At 39.9% G+C, this 19,830-nt stretch overlaps 1 protein-coding gene across 2 annotated transcripts in view; it reads right to left on the reverse strand.

The window, feature by feature from the left end:
* Window positions 1–463: 463 nt before the first annotated feature.
* The window catches only part of vgll4b (vestigial-like family member 4b), a 45,752-nt gene continuing 26,385 nt past the window's right edge, over window positions 464–19,830 (reverse strand). For both annotated transcript variants that reach the window (XM_036559182.1, XM_036559181.1), the window contains 4 exons: window positions 15,367–15,556; window positions 5,140–5,362; window positions 2,215–2,338; window positions 464–905 (listed from right to left, as the gene is read on the reverse strand). In XM_036559182.1, coding sequence (XP_036415075.1) covers window positions 661–905; window positions 2,215–2,338; window positions 5,140–5,362; window positions 15,367–15,556 — 782 coding nt within the window. In that variant the 3' untranslated portion in view covers window positions 464–660. The remainder of the gene's footprint in view (window positions 906–2,214; window positions 2,339–5,139; window positions 5,363–15,366; window positions 15,557–19,830) is intronic.

Here is a 19,830-nt window from a genome sequence, read left to right on the forward strand (position 1 = left end):
CAGCACCAACCATAGAAGCAAGAGGGACAGATTGGGGAAGAAAAAGAAGAAAGACAAAAAATCTCCCCCTAAACCATTTCTTGTGATGTAATATTTAACATCACCCAACCTTTGTTGTCAGCAGTTTGTCCTTTAACATTTTGAACCAAAAAAATAGCCCACCAAAACAAGTCCAACACCTAATTTATGACCTCAACCTTTCTATAGTGCAAAATCAAACAAGGCCTTCCGTTTCAAGTATACACGTACGAAAACAGGGGAACGTGGGGGGAGAGCGAAATGTTAAAGAAGATGTGGTGCAAGACAACCAGAGGAGAAAGAAGCTGGATGCAAAAAAGAATGGCTTTCTCTTAAAACGGGCAAATAAAAAAAAGTTTGCATCAGAGGTTTCTTTGGTATCTGAGGCAGGTTGTTAGGATGCTAGCCGACTCATCGCCTAATAGAAACAAAACACGTCCTGCTCTTTTTTTCTTCCTGTGGGCATCCAAGTCAAATGCCAAGCTAAAAGTACACAAACAAAAGAAAAACAAAAACCTTCCTCGTCTCCGTCTTATGTACATGGCTATACACTAGAAGCCGAGCTTAAACATGCATGGTTGTTCTGAGAGTGAAAGGGGTTTTTGGAAGGAGGGGAGAAGAAAGCTGGTCCTTTTTTTAGTTTCAAGAAACGAGGGAGGGGGAGTGATTGTGGTTGACCATGTGGCTGTTGGGGGACGAGTCGGGGCTTCCAGAGGAGCTGCCCTTGGCCTTGATCTGCAGCCAGGTCTCTCCTAGTGCCTTGGCGAAGTGGTCGTCCACCGAGCCTGTGATGGACACGGAGTTTGTAACCGGCTCTGGCTCCTTGTAGTTCTTCCCCAAGCTGCGGCGGAAGTGCTCCTCGATCACAGGGTCGCAGGCTGTGTTAGCTGCACAGAAAGACAATTTCGTTGTTGCGTCACAGCAGGACTTTCATCCAGAGTTACATGTCTGAGTGCACTGAAGGCTTTCTACAGTGTTTTTTAGTCTAATCCCCAATCTGCCGCATGTTTAACATACGGTCAGTTATGAGCTTTGCAGAAACAGCTGCATGAAATGGTTTACAGTTGTGTGAAAGTTGCATGTGGCCAAATTTTTCACTGTTGATCTGCTGCCACTTTAACTGTTCAAACGGATCTGCGTTCTGCATTTTTCATCACTAATTCATATTTTTATTCCTTTGTTTACAATTAATTCTACACTTTATTGTAGACCTTTTTAATCTCTGAGGGTTTTATAAGGTCCAGAAGAGCTACTTTTGAATATTTTTGGTGACCAAACTTTTAGTGCATCCCTATTTAACTACTATGTACAACAATTTCACCACATTTTCCTAAATTTTGGAATAAAACAAAAACAAACCATAGATTTAAGCACATTTATAATAGATGCCAGTGGGCAGCTGCAGAAACAGGGGTCCATTGTCTTCCATTATAAGTGCATTTTGAGTCTGTTCTTTTCTACACTCAGAAAAAAAGATACTAAACTGTCTCTGGGGCAGTACCCCTCTTGTGACTGGAATGGAACTCTCAAGGGTACATCTCAGTACCTTTAGTCGGGGAACATAACTGTACCACAATCCATTGAAATTATATTTAAGTTGTATTGACTCCAGGCTTTTTATTTTATTGTTCTGTTTTTAAACATTAGGTTATGAAAAGGTACAAATATGTACTTTTCACCTGGGAAAAACGTATTTAAGGTACATAATTAGACCTTAAAACCACCTTTGAGGTACATTTACATTGTTTGAACCTTGATTAACGAAAAATGTACCTGCACAGAACCGTTATTACTAATAGTGTAAGTTTAAGTAAATGTGGTGAAATTACTGTCCCTGGTAACCAGCCCTGCAGACGATAAAGACTATAATGAAACTTGCCAGAGTCCTTTAAACTTCTCCATAGTGGATAGTGAAGTTAATAAAATGGCCCAAAAAAGAGGACAGGAAACCTTTGAGGTTACATAAGACTTTCTGGAATAAATTAAACCACTTTTCCCCTCAGTGTTTGTGGAGAATAACTGCAGCCCAGAGTGGAGGTCCCCGCAGAGGAATGAAATCTTATTTCCCGCGACCCCACAGTGACCTTCTCCCAGTCTAAAGGCTGGACTCTTCCAAGCATATACAAAATTTGACCCTCTAACAGCACAGATTTGGACAGGTGATGCCATTTCAGGGTTGTGCCAAAGGACACTTACTGTTGGAGGGTCTCCTGTAGTTCGAAGGCAAGTTGGGCGAGCAGCCGTTGTGAGACACAGTGCAGTGCGAGAGGTTACAGTTGCGGTTGTTGGCCGGGGCACAGGTGATCACAGAAGGCCGATTCTGCATGTAAGATACATACATTTATTTAAAAAAATAAAAATAACTAATAAAAAGAGGTTATATTCTAACAGGCAGCCAAGAAAGATGTCAGCACAGAGGGGCCTGTTCAGTGTCAGTGTCACACACGCAAAGCCTTTTCCCAGTTCATTCAGATGTACCTGATAAAGGAACGTTTTCCTTCCAGTGGTATTTTGGAAGGAAAAGCTTCATGTAGTCCAACTCCTTTTAATGTCTGTCTCAATTCTGAGTGAGGATTTGAAGTCATAACAGCAGTGTAAAGACTTATTTTGTGAATATTTTGAGATTTTTTTAAGAAACCTTTTTAGGAAGTCATTAAGAAAGTATCTCTACAATCGTTACACTTCTTCAGCTAAAGCAAGGAATCCCATAGAGTTTCCAAAACGACTGCATAATTCAATCAAATGTAAACCAGGTCATTCAGAGTGGTTTGGTGTGAAATGCTCTATTCTAAAGAAACTTGCAATCAGAATTGTTCACAGTGGTGGTGATAGGAACCAGACGTCCACCTCTAAAAGCTCCCTCACAGAAAGTTACTACATTAAATGGTTATTAATACAGTGTCTGATGTCTAAGACATAGGAGCTCATTCACCAGCATCTTCAGTGTGTTCTTGAGAAAGGTCCTAAGAAAAAGTCTATATCAGATTAATGATGTGTTCGCAAAGCGCAGAACTGTTCATACCTTGGTGCTCAAGTGTGTGTAGATTCTGTTCTTACTAAAGAACAAATCCTAAATAAGAAAACATTGGTGAATGTCAGAATCTTTGTGGAAACTGAGTAAGTGGGTTTTGAAAAGAAATTTCCTCTTAAGAATGGTCGGTGAAAGAGGCCCAATGTTTCATGATAGTTTTGAGAAGGTTTTTGCCTAAAACGTATTTTTAAATACATTCATGGTGAAGAGGTACATGCTGGGTGTTCTTAGGGGGGGGAAAACCAACAGTCCCCAAAGATTTTCTTATTATTTCTTAATCACTATTTTACCATTATCTACATTACATGGAAAAACTCAGAAGACACATGTAGGTTCACTGTTGGTTTAGAATGGGTTGGGCGATATGACGATATTTTATCATGATAAACTGTCACAATACACTCTTCTGAACATACTACTACTACTACTACTACTAGCCTCAGTACAAAGTGAGCATAAATAAGAAATCACTGTAGTTGTAGGTTTATTATTATTATTATTATTATTATTATTTTATGTGGCTCTACAGGTTCTATTGTCTGTTCCAGCTTATTAAACCTGAGAAAAACTAAACACTGTGATGTATATTGTGTATCTTTATACTTTTTATATTTTTTTCCCCATATATCACCAACCCCTAGTTTAGAATAGTAAATAAAATGGCTATATTTGTGTTCCGATCACCACCACTGTAAAGAAATCTGAGTCTTAAGTTTTTTCTACAATGATTCATTTCAAATCAAACCACTCTGAATGAGTGTTTACATATAAAAAACTGAATTTCGCAGAAATTATGCAAAAACCAGTGTAATTGCTCTTTTGGATCTAACAATAGGCTACAATGCTGAACCACTTTACTGCCCCACTGAAAGAACTACACAACTAAACATCACATTATACAACATGAGTTTTGTTTGAGGATACATTTGTTACAGGATTATTTCTTTCCTTTTCATCTGATCCAGCATTTTCTGTTCATATCTGATATTGGATCAGCAATATCTGTAGTGATGGCCCTATACAGGATGAGCCTTGATTCTTCACCACAGTGACACTGTAAAACATAGTGGGTGGACCTCAAAACTCCTTCAGCCTGTGACCTGGAAATCAGTCGAAATTTTCCATTTTTAAGGATGTATCAGTTTAAAATACAAACTACTCTCTGAAAAATCAGCACAGCACAAACACCCTTCACTGAAGACCTTATTTGAAGCCCATGATGTAGGTCTGTGTTGCTGTATTCTGCACTTCCTCTCTGTTTTGATTGGATGATTTCAGTTAATAGAAGGGTACTATGAATGTTAATGTTTGAATGTTAATAAGGCACACACATGTAAAACCTCAGCTTATGTCCTCAGAGGGAGGAGCTAAGGCCGTGAAACTTGCATGAAACTAGTTGCAGATTGTGACGTACCACCAAGATCATTTACATACAACTTGATAATTAAGCAAAGAAATGCAAAAGCAAAGTTGCAAGCAGCACATTCAGTTACTCCAAGTGGTATACCACGAGGTATAACGTACATATCTGCAGTATTATTATCAACTTTGTATAATTTTTTCAGCCGTCACAGTCGTTCTATGTTTCTATATATATATGTGTCTTTTATCTGTACATCTTTGAAATCTCTCTATCTAGGGTTCTTTATTGAATATTTCAGTTTTTAATCTATTTTTGTTCTGTGTATGCTAAGCCTTTGAAAATTCATGCTTAAGTGGCCATTACGGTTATAACCTACTTGACCTTACTACTCCTTCCCAACCACCCAATGAACCACACCCTGTTTTATCTTCTTGTCTATTGATCCAGTGATCAATCATTCTGAAATATGTCTTTCGACGTGATGTCATCGTTGCTTTGCCTGGCTGCTGTTTCACAAAGTTGAGACGGCTGCAACTGTTGAGTTTCAAATGAGTTTCAGGATGCTTTACACTGACACTGAAGTACAATTTAGATTCATGTAGGTTACATGAAAGTTCCACCATGTAAAGCCGGCCTTGGATGCAAGGAAAGGAAATGTGGATGAACCGTTTAAGATCCACCCACTGTGAACACATTGCCAGGGCGTTAACGTGGTGGGTGTTGTTACCTGCTGACGCTCGACGGGACTGACAGTAGGTGAGATGGTGACAGTGCGGGCAGCGTCCATGCTGTTTTTGGTCAGTGCGAGGGGCTGGTCCATAGCCAGGCTGGGCATGTGGGCGTAGAGGTGGCCGCCGTGGAGGCTCATGGTGGGGGCGACAGCGCGCTCGATGGGGCTGCGGCTGCGATCCCGAGGGTCCTTGCGGTAGTCCCCGTTGGCAGGCTTGCCTCTGCGAAGAGGAACAAGAGCAGGATTGTACTGGGCCTCATGTCAAACACAGCACAAACAGCACAGCTATTAATACTGCTTTCAGTGGGGGCCTGGCATGCAGTGTGGAGCGCTCCACCAGCCAGCACGGCCTGATAAGTCTGAATGCAGCCAACGCTCCTGACATACACCGGAATATCTTCCTGCATACATTTGCCTAAATATATATATATACATGCATACATACATACATACATACATACATACATACATACATTTCCAATATTGCTCGACTAAGTCCAGTTTGTTTTAAGTATTTAAAAAAAACTGCTTTTATCAGATCTGCCCAAATACCCTAGAGAATACAGCACAGAGTAAAATTTACCTTTTCAACTGATCAATTAATAAGTCATTTTAAAAATTTGCCTACTGTTTCTTTTACAGTAAGAAACACATTAACATTAACAAAATGTTTGGCACATTAACAAAAAGAGGCCTGTTTAATAGGGATGAAGAGAGTTTGAAAAACGGCCAAGTAAAAATGAATTATGACCATTTTTCAGTGCCTCAGGGAAAAACGGAGGATAACATTTTGCTAGTTTGTAGTTATCGGCTCTGGCCAGCCCCCAGTCATGGAGGTCTTTTAAACAAAGTTGCTTCTACGTTCACAAGCACTTATCAAGCAACTCAACCGACTGGGCAGTAAATAGTCCACTTATTTCTGACAATCAAAATGGCTCATTCCCAACACAAACTCCCATTTCCGTCTTTTTTTTTCCCCCTCTGAAAGAACAGACACACATGCGTTACAGCCCCGGTGTGTGCGCTGTTCCGCTGTGCATTCCGCACTTCCTGAAGGAGCAGCCTCCTGCTGCCAACCAAGCAGAGGCCCAGTGAAGGGCGCGAGCGCAGAACTCAAAGACTTCATGTACGCTTCACAGGAAGAGAACTTAATACCCTTCAGAGAGTGCAGACCCGGACAACGAAGCGGAAAGAGGGGGCTGGGGGGCCGTTAAACTTTAATTAGGCAGCAAAGGATGCAGAAATTGGTCCTTTTAATTCAGAATTTAACAGGGTTGTGGGTCACAGAGCTCTTTTAACTGCATTGTTATCTCAGTGGTACTAAAACACTAAGCTACCATATTTCTGGGGTGTGTGAATATATACATATGTATTTATCGCTGCTGCCGGAACAAAACCTTGAATCTCCAAAATGACAACTTTACAGCAGAAGGAAAAACATACTTTACATTTAATGTAAGTCAATGAAACCAGACTTCTTTTCAAATAAATTTTGGCCATTTCATTTGGTCCATTTATCATAAACATTATGCACAATGTAAAGGGCAACAGGCATTCCCAAACTATGCCAAAAACTTAAAAACAACAAAAATGGAGATGGAAGGTTTTGTTCTGACAGCAGCAATGAGTATGAATCTATATATATATATATATATATATATAATATCTATATATATATATATATATCACACACACACACACACCAATTTGCCCAGTTGTATAGATAGACAAAGAAGCGCTGCTTTAAAGGCTACGGAGTGCATATTTTGTCAAGCCGTGTGGCCCTCGAAATAGTCTGTTACTTGGCAACCAAACTGGCAAGTAAAGCACCTGCAAGTGCACCGTTATGTCCACTGGAAATGTCTTTCCCCACAGCGACTATTGTAGAGTGAAAGAGAGGCACTTTTAGTGCATGGATTTAAACCTGCTCGGGTAAAATCTATGCTCAGACACCATCCCTTTCACTCCAGCATGCTATTCCAAACACAAGCCACCATTACTTTAAACAGAGGCTTCCAAAAAACTCTTAATTATACAGGTCACCACAGTTCAGACTTCCTGAGGAGTCCAAAGAAAACTAGGCCTGTGTTCAAAATGCAGCAATAAAAGAAGGTACAGCGAAACAGGGGCACCCTCAGCGTTTCAGCATTGTCCTGCGCAAATAAAAGAAAAGAATTCTCAGCATTGAAGAAATACAGAGAATGACATCTCATATTTTATAACAATTCAAAGCATTTGAGAGAAGCTAGGTCAATGAAGAGCAATACAAAATTCAATGACTGTGCACAGGAGAAGAAAATTTTACAAAGCCTCTCCAGCGAAGGTCTCATGACCTTCTAAAAACGTTACCACATGAGAGGCCCTTTTATGCAATCTTATAATTATTTGCTGTTCCTTTCTCGAGGGCTGGCAATCTCTGGGGAAGTGGTCTGCCCCAAAAAAGGGCATTAATGCGGTTGTTCTCTCTGGGAAATGATGAAGAGTGAATAAACTAGGGACACAGTTCAGAGAATAACAAGGAGACAGAATGAGGAACAGTTTTCTAAAGCAATATTCTCACTGCTTTAGTGTCCTTGCCTCTCAGCCCCTCCTCAGTCCCAATCTCCCTCATCTCTGAATGCTTCCAGCATAGTCTTCTAGTGGAATTATTATGTAAAAATTAATTTACCTTTTTGGGGGGCTGATGTAGTATTAAAACATTGTATTAACTGAGGAATGAATGGTACATTTTGAACACTTAAAAAAACACCCCGTTTTGAATTCACTGCTTTTGTGATGTCACACAACTCGTTCGCCTATTCAGTCTACAGCTGTTTAGTTCTGCGCATTAATGCTAAAGTTACAAGGAGCGTTTCAGTCAGGACTGCTTTGCTAATGATGCACCAATCAGTAAAGGGTAGCTAAACTGAACAAAGCTCATTTACACATCAGCCTTCAAGGCACAGTAACAGCTTGTTTATCCCTTAGAAATAAAGCGAGGTTGGTAAATCGTTATGTAAAAATTAATGGCTTTTCTCATTTTTAAAATGAGAAAAGCCCTGTTCCTTTGTTTCATCTATGAATCTTTCATAGCAGTTCAGTAAATCTTTGCACTTCAGTCAATCCAAATATGCATTCGCATTGAATATAGAAGTATGTTTAAGCTTTACTAACTGTAAATTTCACTAGATTTGTTGCTCTGACTGTATTATCGTTCTTCAAAATGTTTCTCTGCTTTTGCACTCCACCCAAGTAAGATAAGATCATTCTGGCTATACAGTACTGTACAGTTATACAGTATGTCAGAGACCACCTTTCACTTATGTAATTTCCCGTCTAAATTGCCTAAAAAAACAAAAAAGTACTAGTTTAAGATCAGTACTTAAGAGATAGAGATTTAAGAGATTTAAGATACTCCACTTCCATAAGGAAGGGGACAGTCCTCAGCATTGTGTGGGAACTGGGATCATTAGGATGGTGAGAAGCAGAAAATACAAAACCAACTTCCAAGACCGAACTCTGGAGATGAAAAATATCCCCGCTGGTTTCTTTGAAACTGAAAAAGCGAATCTCCTAAAAAGAATGGAATTGTGTATACATTTTATGGGGACTGGACCAAAAGAAATGACCCAGAATTACCTGGAGAGAAATCTGGTTCCATTGACTTACATTACAAGTAAAGTATGTTTTTTCCTTCTCCTGTAAAGTTACTATTTTGGAGATACGAGGTTCCGACAGCTGTGATATCCTGCTAGATATTCTGTGTACTTTTTAATCCTTTCACCTTCTACTGTTTGTAAAGACAAGAGCATATACCTAAACATAAAACGCTCACAGGCAAACTAGTCCACAAAAAGAAAGAAAGATATTGAAGTTTTCTTCATCTGTTTTGATTAAGTAAGGCACAGAATGGGGTGGTACTTGCCCAACTTTTATTCCTGCCAAAAAGCATGAAGACAACCCTCCCTCCTCCCACAAGAAAGCACTGGGCCCCTAGAACTTGGCAAGCAGTCTAGCACAAAATAAATAACAAAGGGAAAAGGGCTCGGGTTGGCTGTGACTTCCTTCACAATAAAAGTTTCACCCCTATATAATTATTAATTGGTGATTAGATAATTATACTAAATTTAAAAAGGGTGAATAAGTAGTGGGAAAAACACATGCATCAATAGCTCCAGCCCAAGACCCAATATGGCAAAGTCTTTTTTTTCTTTAACAAGGTCTTGGGTTATGCACAGCATACAATTAGTGGGAATAAGCTGTGGCATCTTAAACTGGTTATTCCCAGGCATCCATTAATTTTAGAATCAGAGCTAACCACACCATATAAAATGATAAAGTAGTGCTTCGACTACAATATTTAAACTCTCCAATCTTGTCTTTAATGCATGCTTTATTGTCGCTGGTCTCATGTCACTGCACCTAACAGTCAAACCTCAAATAGAAATCCATGTGCAGTAACTCTAGCGGGTCAGTCAGCCTCCAGAGAGAGGTTTCACTTTGAGGAACTCGGTTTTTACGGTTCAAAAGTTTGCTGGTTTGAAAAGATGTGCATGCTCAGCAAGGTAGCAAGCCTGCTTTGAATTTTATAGAGGTGACGTGCGCTCTGGGAGACTCTCCTCAGAGGCAATAAAGAATGGGGACATACACAATAGTATTTTCAGAGTAGCTCAGCAAAAAGCTCTCGACAATCTTGGCATGCTGGATTTTTTATTTCTCCTTTAAAGTCACTGGAACCTCGCCCTTAGAGATACAGGAAACATCTGGGAGAAATCAAGCTGGGGAAGGCAGAACCACAGGATACAAACACAGCCTTGCACAGGGAGGCTTTCGGAAAACCATACCCCAACTGATGTAGGCGGCCCCATACGTGCTGTTTACCATCAGCCATTTTGCTGTCAGCCTAACAGTAAACTATAAACACTTGCTGTTATCAGTTAGAGTGGCTTTTGTACATGTTACAAGAGTTGGTGGAGACAAAAGCCAAAACTGTGGTTTATGTATGTTGAATATTTCATGTTAAATTAACCTTAATTAAACTAACCCTACTGAACCCTATTTAGGGACACTAAACGCTAGTCAATACTGCCTCAAACAAATCACTGGAAAAAAAAATACTGCTTTAAAAAAAAAACAAAAAAAAAACAAAAGACATCAAACAAGGCTCAGCAACAAATGGTGGCAGTCAGCAGTTTCAATAATCTATACTTTTAGATACGCAAGAATACTAATCAATACTTTTACCTAAGAATTTGTTGATGATTCAAAAAAGTATAAAAGATTAAACATATTTGAAATCAAAGTTATTATATTTCTAAGAAGTGCTAGCCACTAAAAGTTTACATTTTCTCTAAATAAACTACACTAATTTCAACTGCAGTCATTTGCTCAGTGCTGGTACACCATGCAGAAATCATCAGCAAATGATTTCATAGGCTCAAACCACTTTGGCATTGGCTTTTCTCCATTCCCCGTTTGGCTGGCCTAGAAGGCATGAGAAATACTCACTCTGAAAGTTCCCAGCAGGCACTGGCTTGTTCCAGCCCTGGGAGAACCCTTTACAAGAACAGGCCTCCCCTGCTACCCAGTTCTTTCAGTAATAGGACCCAGTGGAGACCCCCGAGAACGTAAGGTCGAGCACAAATTTCATGCCTGCGTCAGATTTTTTGACAGGCCAAAAAATTCCAAGGCCGTCGACTAAGTTCAGTTTAGGTGCTAATAAGGCATTCATTTTAAGGTTATTCCTAACGAGTGATATACTGAATCAGTATCAACACAGAAAATTGTAACAGTGCCATTTTATAAACTGTTTATGTACACTGCAAATACTAAACAAGTGACTTAGCCATTTTATTCACTATCCAAAACCACCAATGAACCTACATATGATGATAAAAATCTGTTTTCTTTGGCCGTTTGACTATTTTATTTCCCTGCACGTGTTCCTCCAACAGGAATGAATTTAAAAACAAATTGTTATTGGAATGTTGATGTTAAAACAGTGGTAAATCTGACTACTGGAGAACTATTTTGCCTTACAGCACCCTTCATGTTCTTTGCCACCAATAATATGTTTTAACAATAGGTTTTAGGCCCAAATTAAGATCACAAAATAACCTCTCATATATTAGGCAGCGTATCCATAATGATTTTGCGCAGAAACGGTCTCTGGTTTCTGTCACCACCACCGTGAACAACTCTAACTAGTTTCACGCAAACAGAGCATTTCACCAGTTTGAATTGACTTTGTTTAGACCTTAACCATTTAATAATGCAGATTATGTGGTCAATCACTGGAATTCCCCTTTAACAGCACTCTGGAATCACTGTACTCTGTATGAGGTTAGATATCAGTATCAGAAGAGAAAAGGCTGGTTTAGTGCATCCTTATATTAAACCATATGAAGGATATAAACCCCTAATGGAGGTTATGACTACAGTAGACTTGTATTGTATTAGGGGAAAAAGTTCTTATTAAGGTGTAGGAGCCTGCAGGGCACTGCGCAGGAGTTGCAGGACTTTTATGGCGGCGGGGGCGTCTCCAGAGGGACAGGCCAGAGCAGGCTTCCAGAACACAGTGGGCTGACAGGATAAGGGGGCCTTTGTTTTCAACTCGGCAGTGAAAATGAGAAAATGGCCCCCGCCTCACTCCAAGCCCACTCTCGACAACAGTGTGTCTCCCTCCACTTCGACTTTCATTACAATCTGCAGGGTATATTTTCTTGTTTTTGGATTTCAGTTTCATTTAATGTGATTGCTTAACGTTTAAAACTGTCTATTGCAGAGGAAAGAAGCAAAAACCTAATGATAAAACAAACAGTTGCATAATTAAAACAGTAATATGGGGAAAAAAAACAAATCAACTATATGACTTTTCAGAACACCTCAAAACAATGCTGGTCCAAAAATAGTATGTGCTTCAAAGGACGTATTGGACTCGGCTGCAGTGCGGAGAGTATCCGAGGGACAAAAGCTTGAAGTAGTGAGAGAAAGAGAGAGTCATTTTCCCCCCCAACCCCCACTTATCCATTCTGCTCAGCTGCAGGGCTTGCCCTTCCTAGTAGAGCACAATAATAGAAACCTGAGCTGCCTTCACTCTTGCCTCAGCCCATGGTGTCAGGTGTCAGCTACATACTGCCCATAAAAAAAGAGAAAAGGCCTGCGAGAGTTACAACTCTGGCACTGAAGTCCACAGTTTTCCTCAGCCAAACATTTACACAGAATTGAAGCAGCATTTATATCATTTGTCAAAACGTGTGCCAGTAGATCAAATGTGAAACTGAATTAAAAATACTATAGTGGACTGTTCTGGAGCAATGGGAAGTGTGCTATATATAGAGACTTATATTGTCACTGTTGGAACAAAATCCAACAGTAACTTTACTAAGAAAGAAAGAAAAAATATCTTTAACTTTCAATGCGAGTTACTTTAACAGGATGTTTAGGGTTCTATGGTGAGCATTTCTGCTTTGCACTAGTGTTCCAGATATCAAAAACACAGGAGCAGATGATGTGTGGCTATCTAGCAGAAAAACTAGATACACAATATTTACACAGAGCTCTAACACCAATACTGATAGCATTAGCTACCCAGTTAGCTAACATTAACAAACTCTTTACAAAGCCTATGCCTGAAGTCTAAAGACAGAAACAATTTGAACATCACCTTGTAAACAATTTGCTTTTGAACATTTCAAATGGCAGCAAATGATATTTATTCATAAGGGTGGTCTGCGTGGGGAGGGTTCAGCTGAGGTTCGCAGCACGTTACAAGTGTGGGCATTGGGCGTTACACAATAACGCTACCATGTTTCAAACCAACTTGAAGTGCACGTCAACAATTTTATGCCGGCTATAATCGAATGCAGAATGAAACCGCAGGGCCCAAATCACAAAGTAGGGCCTGGAGCATTCATTTATACTGGTGGGATTTCAGCCCGCAGATCATATTATCATGTTATGATGGGATGATAGGGGAGGCGAGTGAGAGGGAAACCGCAGTGGACGTGATGGAGGCTTGACAATAATGACAAGGCTAGGCTGTGCATGTCTGAGAGCTCTAATGCAGCGCAAACTGGTGAAACATTCAACAGAATGTTATGAAACCATCTTTTGTCCTGAGGCCCACTCTCGTGTAGCATCTCAAAGAGCAGGCTTTCAGTCTTGGTATCAGTTCTGAGCCTCGGTATTCAGCAGTGGCAACATGTGGTATCATGCTGTGAAGTGCTGAAGACGGAGGACAGATCTCAATAAAGAGCAGGTCATTTAAATTTCCACATAACAAAAAACCCCCATATTTAGTCTAAACTAAGATTCAGAATTCAAAATAAAAAAGCAAATCCTGTCTTACTAAAGGAATCACATTTAACCTTACAGCATCTCATCTCACATGAGGAAACCTTAAAACTACTTGATCAAGGTTGATAATCAATTGTTAAGTCTGTTAGCAACCGATGACACACATGGCTGTAACGTAAACAGGTAGTCAAAATAACCTAAACAGAAATGTTAGTTAGCCAGCAGCTACCAGCATAATAAAAAAGTCAAAACAAAACTAAAGAACTATGAACTGGAAGTTTGCTTAGCCCCGCCCACTCACACTTATATAGGCTGCTTTTTGAATGAGGTACAATAGGACAACCATTCAAAGCAGAGCTCATTTACATATATTAGTCTTAAAGGCACAATAACAAAGAAACAGCCTGTTGAATTCTAATGGATAAAAAGAGGCTACAAAATGGTCATGCAAAAATGACTTCTGACTGTTTTTTGGTATATAAAACCACATCAGAAAAAAAACAAAAAAAAAAACAACTTAGGATATGGGCCTTTATTGCTAACACATACAGTAGTACACAAAAGTTTGGGCGCCCCTGGACAAATGATGTTTTTGTGAAAATAAGTGAACACACCCTCTACAGAGGACACACTTCTCCATATAATAATACACAGTTACTGTTTATTTGCTAAATTCAACATATTGGAAAAAATTAAACATAAAATAAAGTATGACCTGTGCAAAAGTTACAGCACATTTAAAATTTTGTTTTTTCCCCTCTCCAACATTTTATATATATATATATATATATATATATATATATATATATATATATATATATATATATATATATATATATATATAAAATGTATAATCTGACACTGTGTCCTATTTAGAAAAGAGCGTTTATCAATATCACCTGTGCCTCAGTCAGAAAGCATGTGCAGAAATGCTTTGCCATGCTGAGAATCCTTGGCCCGCGAGACCCTCGAGGCTCGGGCTTTGAGTGCCGCCGTTGTTCCTTCTCCTTCTCGCACTCAGGTCCTAATTTGTCGCGCACATTCTCAGGCCGTGAACTGGACTCTGCCTCTCTGCCTCGCACCCGGGTGCGTTATTCGACGCTAAACAGCCATGTCTTGTGTCTCATGACTGGACGTCGCTGTTCCAAAGCTGGGCAGGAATGTGAGGAATGTGTGGGTGCCTGCATGGGCTCCGCCATGACAGCATGGACAAGGCACCACAAACGGGCCATGTGCTCTGCTCACAGGCCTGGAATGTGAGGAATCCTAAAGCCTCAGCAGTCATGCCAACCTTCAGCCTGTTCCCAAGCTGTTTTTCTTTTTCTTTTTTCTGTTTTTTTTTTTCCAAAAGGGAAAGTTACCTGCATGGCCCCTCGTTCACTGAAACGAGCTGCAACCTTGCAGAAAATTCATCCAATATAAAAGGCTGAATTGAGAGGGCATTGTGGCTGATGAGAGTGGGCGTTATGGCATCACAATATTTAGTTTTTAGGTTCGCATACAAGTTGAAATGGCTATGAAAAAATGTGATGCAATTTATCAAGATATTGATAAATATCAGCATATTGCCCACATCTAATGTACAATAGGCGTTGCTTACAGGCTTTCTGTATTCTAGATCATTCTAGATCAGGGGTGCCCAAACATTTTGTCTTGGAGGGTTAAGTAAAATGTTTGTGGTGTGTTTTGAATACATTTTTTTGAGGCATTGTTTTATTTTGTTAAGGTGTGGGGGTGGGGTTACTTTGGCCTGCAGGCTCAATCTAAGTACAGACAATATTTATGATATTGTGATAAATTACCCACATAGTTGGGCAGCGCACACACTACAGCTTTAAAAAGGTGTTTATTCCTGGAAGAGGCAGTTTGGTGGGGCACAAGCTGTGAATGTCAGTGTGTCAAAAGCATCCAGAAAAATGACAGCTGATGATCAGCGGTTCTACTTACAACTGTGCAGCAAACAGCCGGCTCATCTTGGCCACATGCTCGTTACTACAGTCGAGGTCGTCGTCGGCTTGGTCCCCGCTGTGTTTCCTCTTGCTGGGGCTGATGGGAGGAGGCCCCGTCCTGTGGTTGCTGACTGCAGACGGCAGGGACATGGGCTGCATTCTGGGTTCACCTCTCAGCGCAGCCTCGCCTGGACAAACACAGAATATGAGAGACGCCTACTATTAAAACAGCTGTTTAGCAAAGCCAAACAAACCTGGATCTCAGGTTTGAAAAAAAAAAAAATATGCGTCATTCTCACTGAAAAGTCTCAAATTATTTTCTTAAATATCTGAGGATCAATCATACAGATATATTCATATAATTTGGTAGATCAACTGAAGCTCTATGGTATAGCAATCATTCATCATTCACTTCTCCATTTTCAAGTTTCTTGGCATATTTTACCCCAATTCTCATTACTGCAGTGCACCCAAGAATTTCTATTATTTGTAACTGTTGAATCACTTTAATAGGTTCCTTAACACAACAAAATATTATGTAGCATAAGTTAACCCCTTAAATGGCCATTAATTAACTCATTTTAAACCATTTATGAACGCTTTATAAAAGGTAGTCTTATTTTAAAGTGGCACCAAACAATTAAATGCAGGGAAAATTGTAGGATATGGGCCCTTTAATGTTTCACAGCCCTTCCATGAGATACAGTGTGGTGTCTTTACAGTGCACAGTGTGTGGGAGGAAGGGAGGAAAATTACAACTGGCAGTGTCTAGCAACTGGGACTTTCCACTTGGGATGAGGTTAGCTCGACCCAAAATCGGGTTTTCATAAGATTCACTGAGCTAAATCCAAGTGCAACAGTCCCACTCTGAGCAACTACTGGCAGAAAAGATCTTGGATAATGTTCCTTTTGACTCCTTACAAGAAGAGTCAACTGTCCTGATTTATGCAGCTCTTCGAGTCGTGTATAATGAGAAACTTTCACGCATAATGAGAGACACAAAACACTCATGACTTCAACAGAACTATCAAAGTGAACCAGCGTGTAAATCAGCACCGCTACCCCCGCAGACAAGGCGCATCGCAAGGAACCTCCCAAAACAAGCGGCCTATTTTCCTGACTGGCATGTTTCGGCTCGTCTGTCCGTGCTCCATGGCAACAGGGATGACATCATTGTTTTTGGCAGGAGTCGGGAGTCGGTAATAGAAAAGACGGCGAGCTCGTCTGGAGCAAGGCATTAGTCGAACGCACAGACACCCCGACACATGATAGCTTATCTGCATCTGTCTCGAGAGGAGCGGCTCAATAGGAGGTGGGGAACAGGGCAGGGTCCAAAGCCATTGTGAGTTACTGGCGAGTGATCCGTTACTACTGGATTACAGTTTACGGTTCTGGTGAGATAAGTGCCAGACTAGAAAGGAGGGAAATTCACATGCACTCTTAAAAAGGAAGGTTACACAAAAGGGTTCTTTGGTACGATGCCACTGAATAACCACTTTTGGCTCCTTGAATCCAAAGGATTAATTAATACCGGGACTGCCCAAAGTTTGTTCTTGACCATCAGAAAGTTACCCTAACCGTCAATGAGAGAACCAAATATTATGCTATATAGAACGCTTTTCAAAAAGATTCTATATAGAACCATACAAAACACATTCTCCATCAATCTGAAGAACCTTTCACCATGCAACAAACCCTTAATCATGAAAATGGTTCTTGAGTGTTCTATATAAAACCATTTTCTTTACTAAAGAACCCTTGAAGAACCATCTGTTTTAGGTGTGGGCCTTTTTGATTTGTATGTTGTTTTGTTTTTGGCCTACCACAAACATCTGTGATCTTTCTCAGTCATGGTGCTGGAAAAGACTTGAGTAACACTACTTTTTGCTTTAATGTTATTTTATTAAGTTTTTAATTTCACTTTGGTGACATTTAAGCACTGCCTTTAAACTCCTTATATTCTGTATGCTGTATTTATTTGTTTATGAAATGTGCTATATAAATAAACATGGCTTGCCTGCAGCAACATTAAAATGGATGCCCTATTTTTGCAAACATGATGCAAATGGGAAGTTTGAAGAATCTCCATATAATGTAAAGCCAAGGATCCGAGCCAAGAACCACTTGCAACAGTCAGCCTTCATTTATTTAATGTACAGTCAAAATGACCAAAAGTGACCAAAAAAGCAGAAGACATTTAAAAGGACATTAAACATAAGCCTCAACAACTCAATACGATATCTTGTCCAGTATTTAGTGACTCCGCACTTCACCTTTATTACAGCTTCCTTTGTTCAGTCTTAGAAGTTGGTTGATCATTTTCTGAAGTAATCAAACACATTCGGTGATGTTGAGGTCTGGACTCCACTGCAGAAAATTCTTGTTGTATTTTACTGTATTTATGTTTTTATATTTCTTCTTCTTCTGTTATTTGGTGACTTTACAAGCATACACACATGATTTTCACATAAATGGTTCTAAAAAAATACTTAGGCACCCAAGACTTTTGTACAGTGATGCGTTTGTCTCCTTTTCTCAGTGAGGTTCTTCTTGACAGCTACACATCCTTTCAGACCCATAGCACTGAGTTGTCTTCTCACAGTGGAAGGATGGACAGAAACACCTGTGGATGTTTTCAGATCTGAAGCAGCTTGATTTTCTCCTCTCTCTCAAAGATGAAAGCTTTAAGTGCTGTTTATCTTAATAATAATAATAATAATAATAATAATAATAATAATATCATCATCATCTTATTTATATGATCTAATCTCCTCGGAAATATCTCCTGAAAACAATCTTTTACTTTGCTGAAAATGAAATAAATGTAGGGTGGTTTTTGACACTGGCATAGTACCTTTATTTTTCACAAGCGTAGCTTTCAAATTTTTTCAAGAAGCTCTAAAGGTGCCTTTGAAGATGTCTAGAGACCTCCCACAAGCAAAAACGTAAACTGAAGAAGAGAGGGAGCTTCGAGTCATTGTGGAAACTCTCTCTTCACAACACTTGTTGAATTTCACACGTCTCCATGTTTTGTGAACAGACAGGAGGGATGGGGGAAGGGCGCGTTTCTTCTCCGCCAAACGTTATACAGTAACCTACGCTAGGAACAGTGGGAGCCATAAAAGATCCCTATCAGTGTCAGTTGAGATGCGTTCAGTGTTTGATCTGCTGAAAGGCAGTCATTAGGAGCACAAATGATCAAAGACAAGCCCTTCTAGGGACTTCAAACGTCAGGCCAGGATGGGATTTTGTTACAGAAGTGAGCCAACCTACCCCCACCACCCCCAGATACCCCACACACCGCTTTAGAAAGCACAAAACAAGCTCGGCCCTCTCTTGGCAAATGATATTTTTGGCAGTCGTACTTGGCAACTCAAAGTGCGAGGGAGCAAAGACACCTTGATTTTTATTTTTTTTTTATATTGTATCCAGGAGGTCGGGTGCTGTGCTGAATCCAGTTCGTTGATTGTACCACGGATGTTTGAACACAATGCTATTTCCCTTACTCGGTCTGAAATTTGATCTGCCCTCATGCACAAGCCGCTAGGCCATCCATTCATAAGACCGACAACAATCAAAGCTCCTTATGTTTATAATGAATGCATGGAGTGAGCGGAAAAACAGGCAGCCTTTGAGCGGGTTTGTTCACCTTTCCATTGTTAGCAGTCCTTTTAGCCTTTGTTCAGCAGGAAAAGTGACAGTCAGCATTTCACCCCTGGCCAGTTTGGCCTGGTTTAATTTTGGCGCTGCTTGCTTTCATGGAGGCAACAGTGTTAGAACCTTGCAGCTTGTACAGCACACAGCCCCACAGTAGTGATACTCTGAAACTTCAAGACTTTCACAGTCACAATATTTAGTTGAGTTTACCAGACAGAAAAGAACCAGTAGAGCACCAGTTAAAAGAAATACTTAAAAAACTACACTCTTGAAAAAAGATGGTGCTTCAACAATTCTTTAGTAAAGAAAACAGTTCTATGTGGGACCATGAACACTCAAAGAACCCTTTGCTTGATTAAAGGCTTCTTTGCGTCATGAAAGGGTTCTTGGATGGGATGGAAACTGTGCATTAATGTGCTATAGATGATTCTACACAGAACCCAATTGAAGAGGTTTTGATATAGCAGCCAAAAAGGTTCTTCTACTGTTACAAGTTTGACACAATAACAATAGTAGAACTATTTACAGCATATTCTCCATCAATCATGATATGCGATCGTGAGTGTTCATGGTTCCACACAGAACTATTTTCTTTACTAAAGAACCATCTTTAAGAGGGTAGGAGTACAATGACTTATTCAGCAATTCGCATGCTGCACTGCACCAAATTCAAAAACAAACTGATTAAGTTCTCTTTGCAATGAAATATGCAGTTGGTCAGTGTTCTTTCACTCAAAAAAGTCTATTTCTGCAATTCGTCTGCCCTTATCAGTTAATGATACGCAATTTCTCAGTGCTGCTGTTT

This window comes from Colossoma macropomum, unplaced genomic scaffold (assembly GCF_904425465.1).
Source record: "Colossoma macropomum unplaced genomic scaffold, Colossoma_macropomum, whole genome shotgun sequence".
In the NCBI taxonomy this organism is placed as follows: Eukaryota; Metazoa; Chordata; class Actinopteri; order Characiformes; family Serrasalmidae; genus Colossoma; species Colossoma macropomum.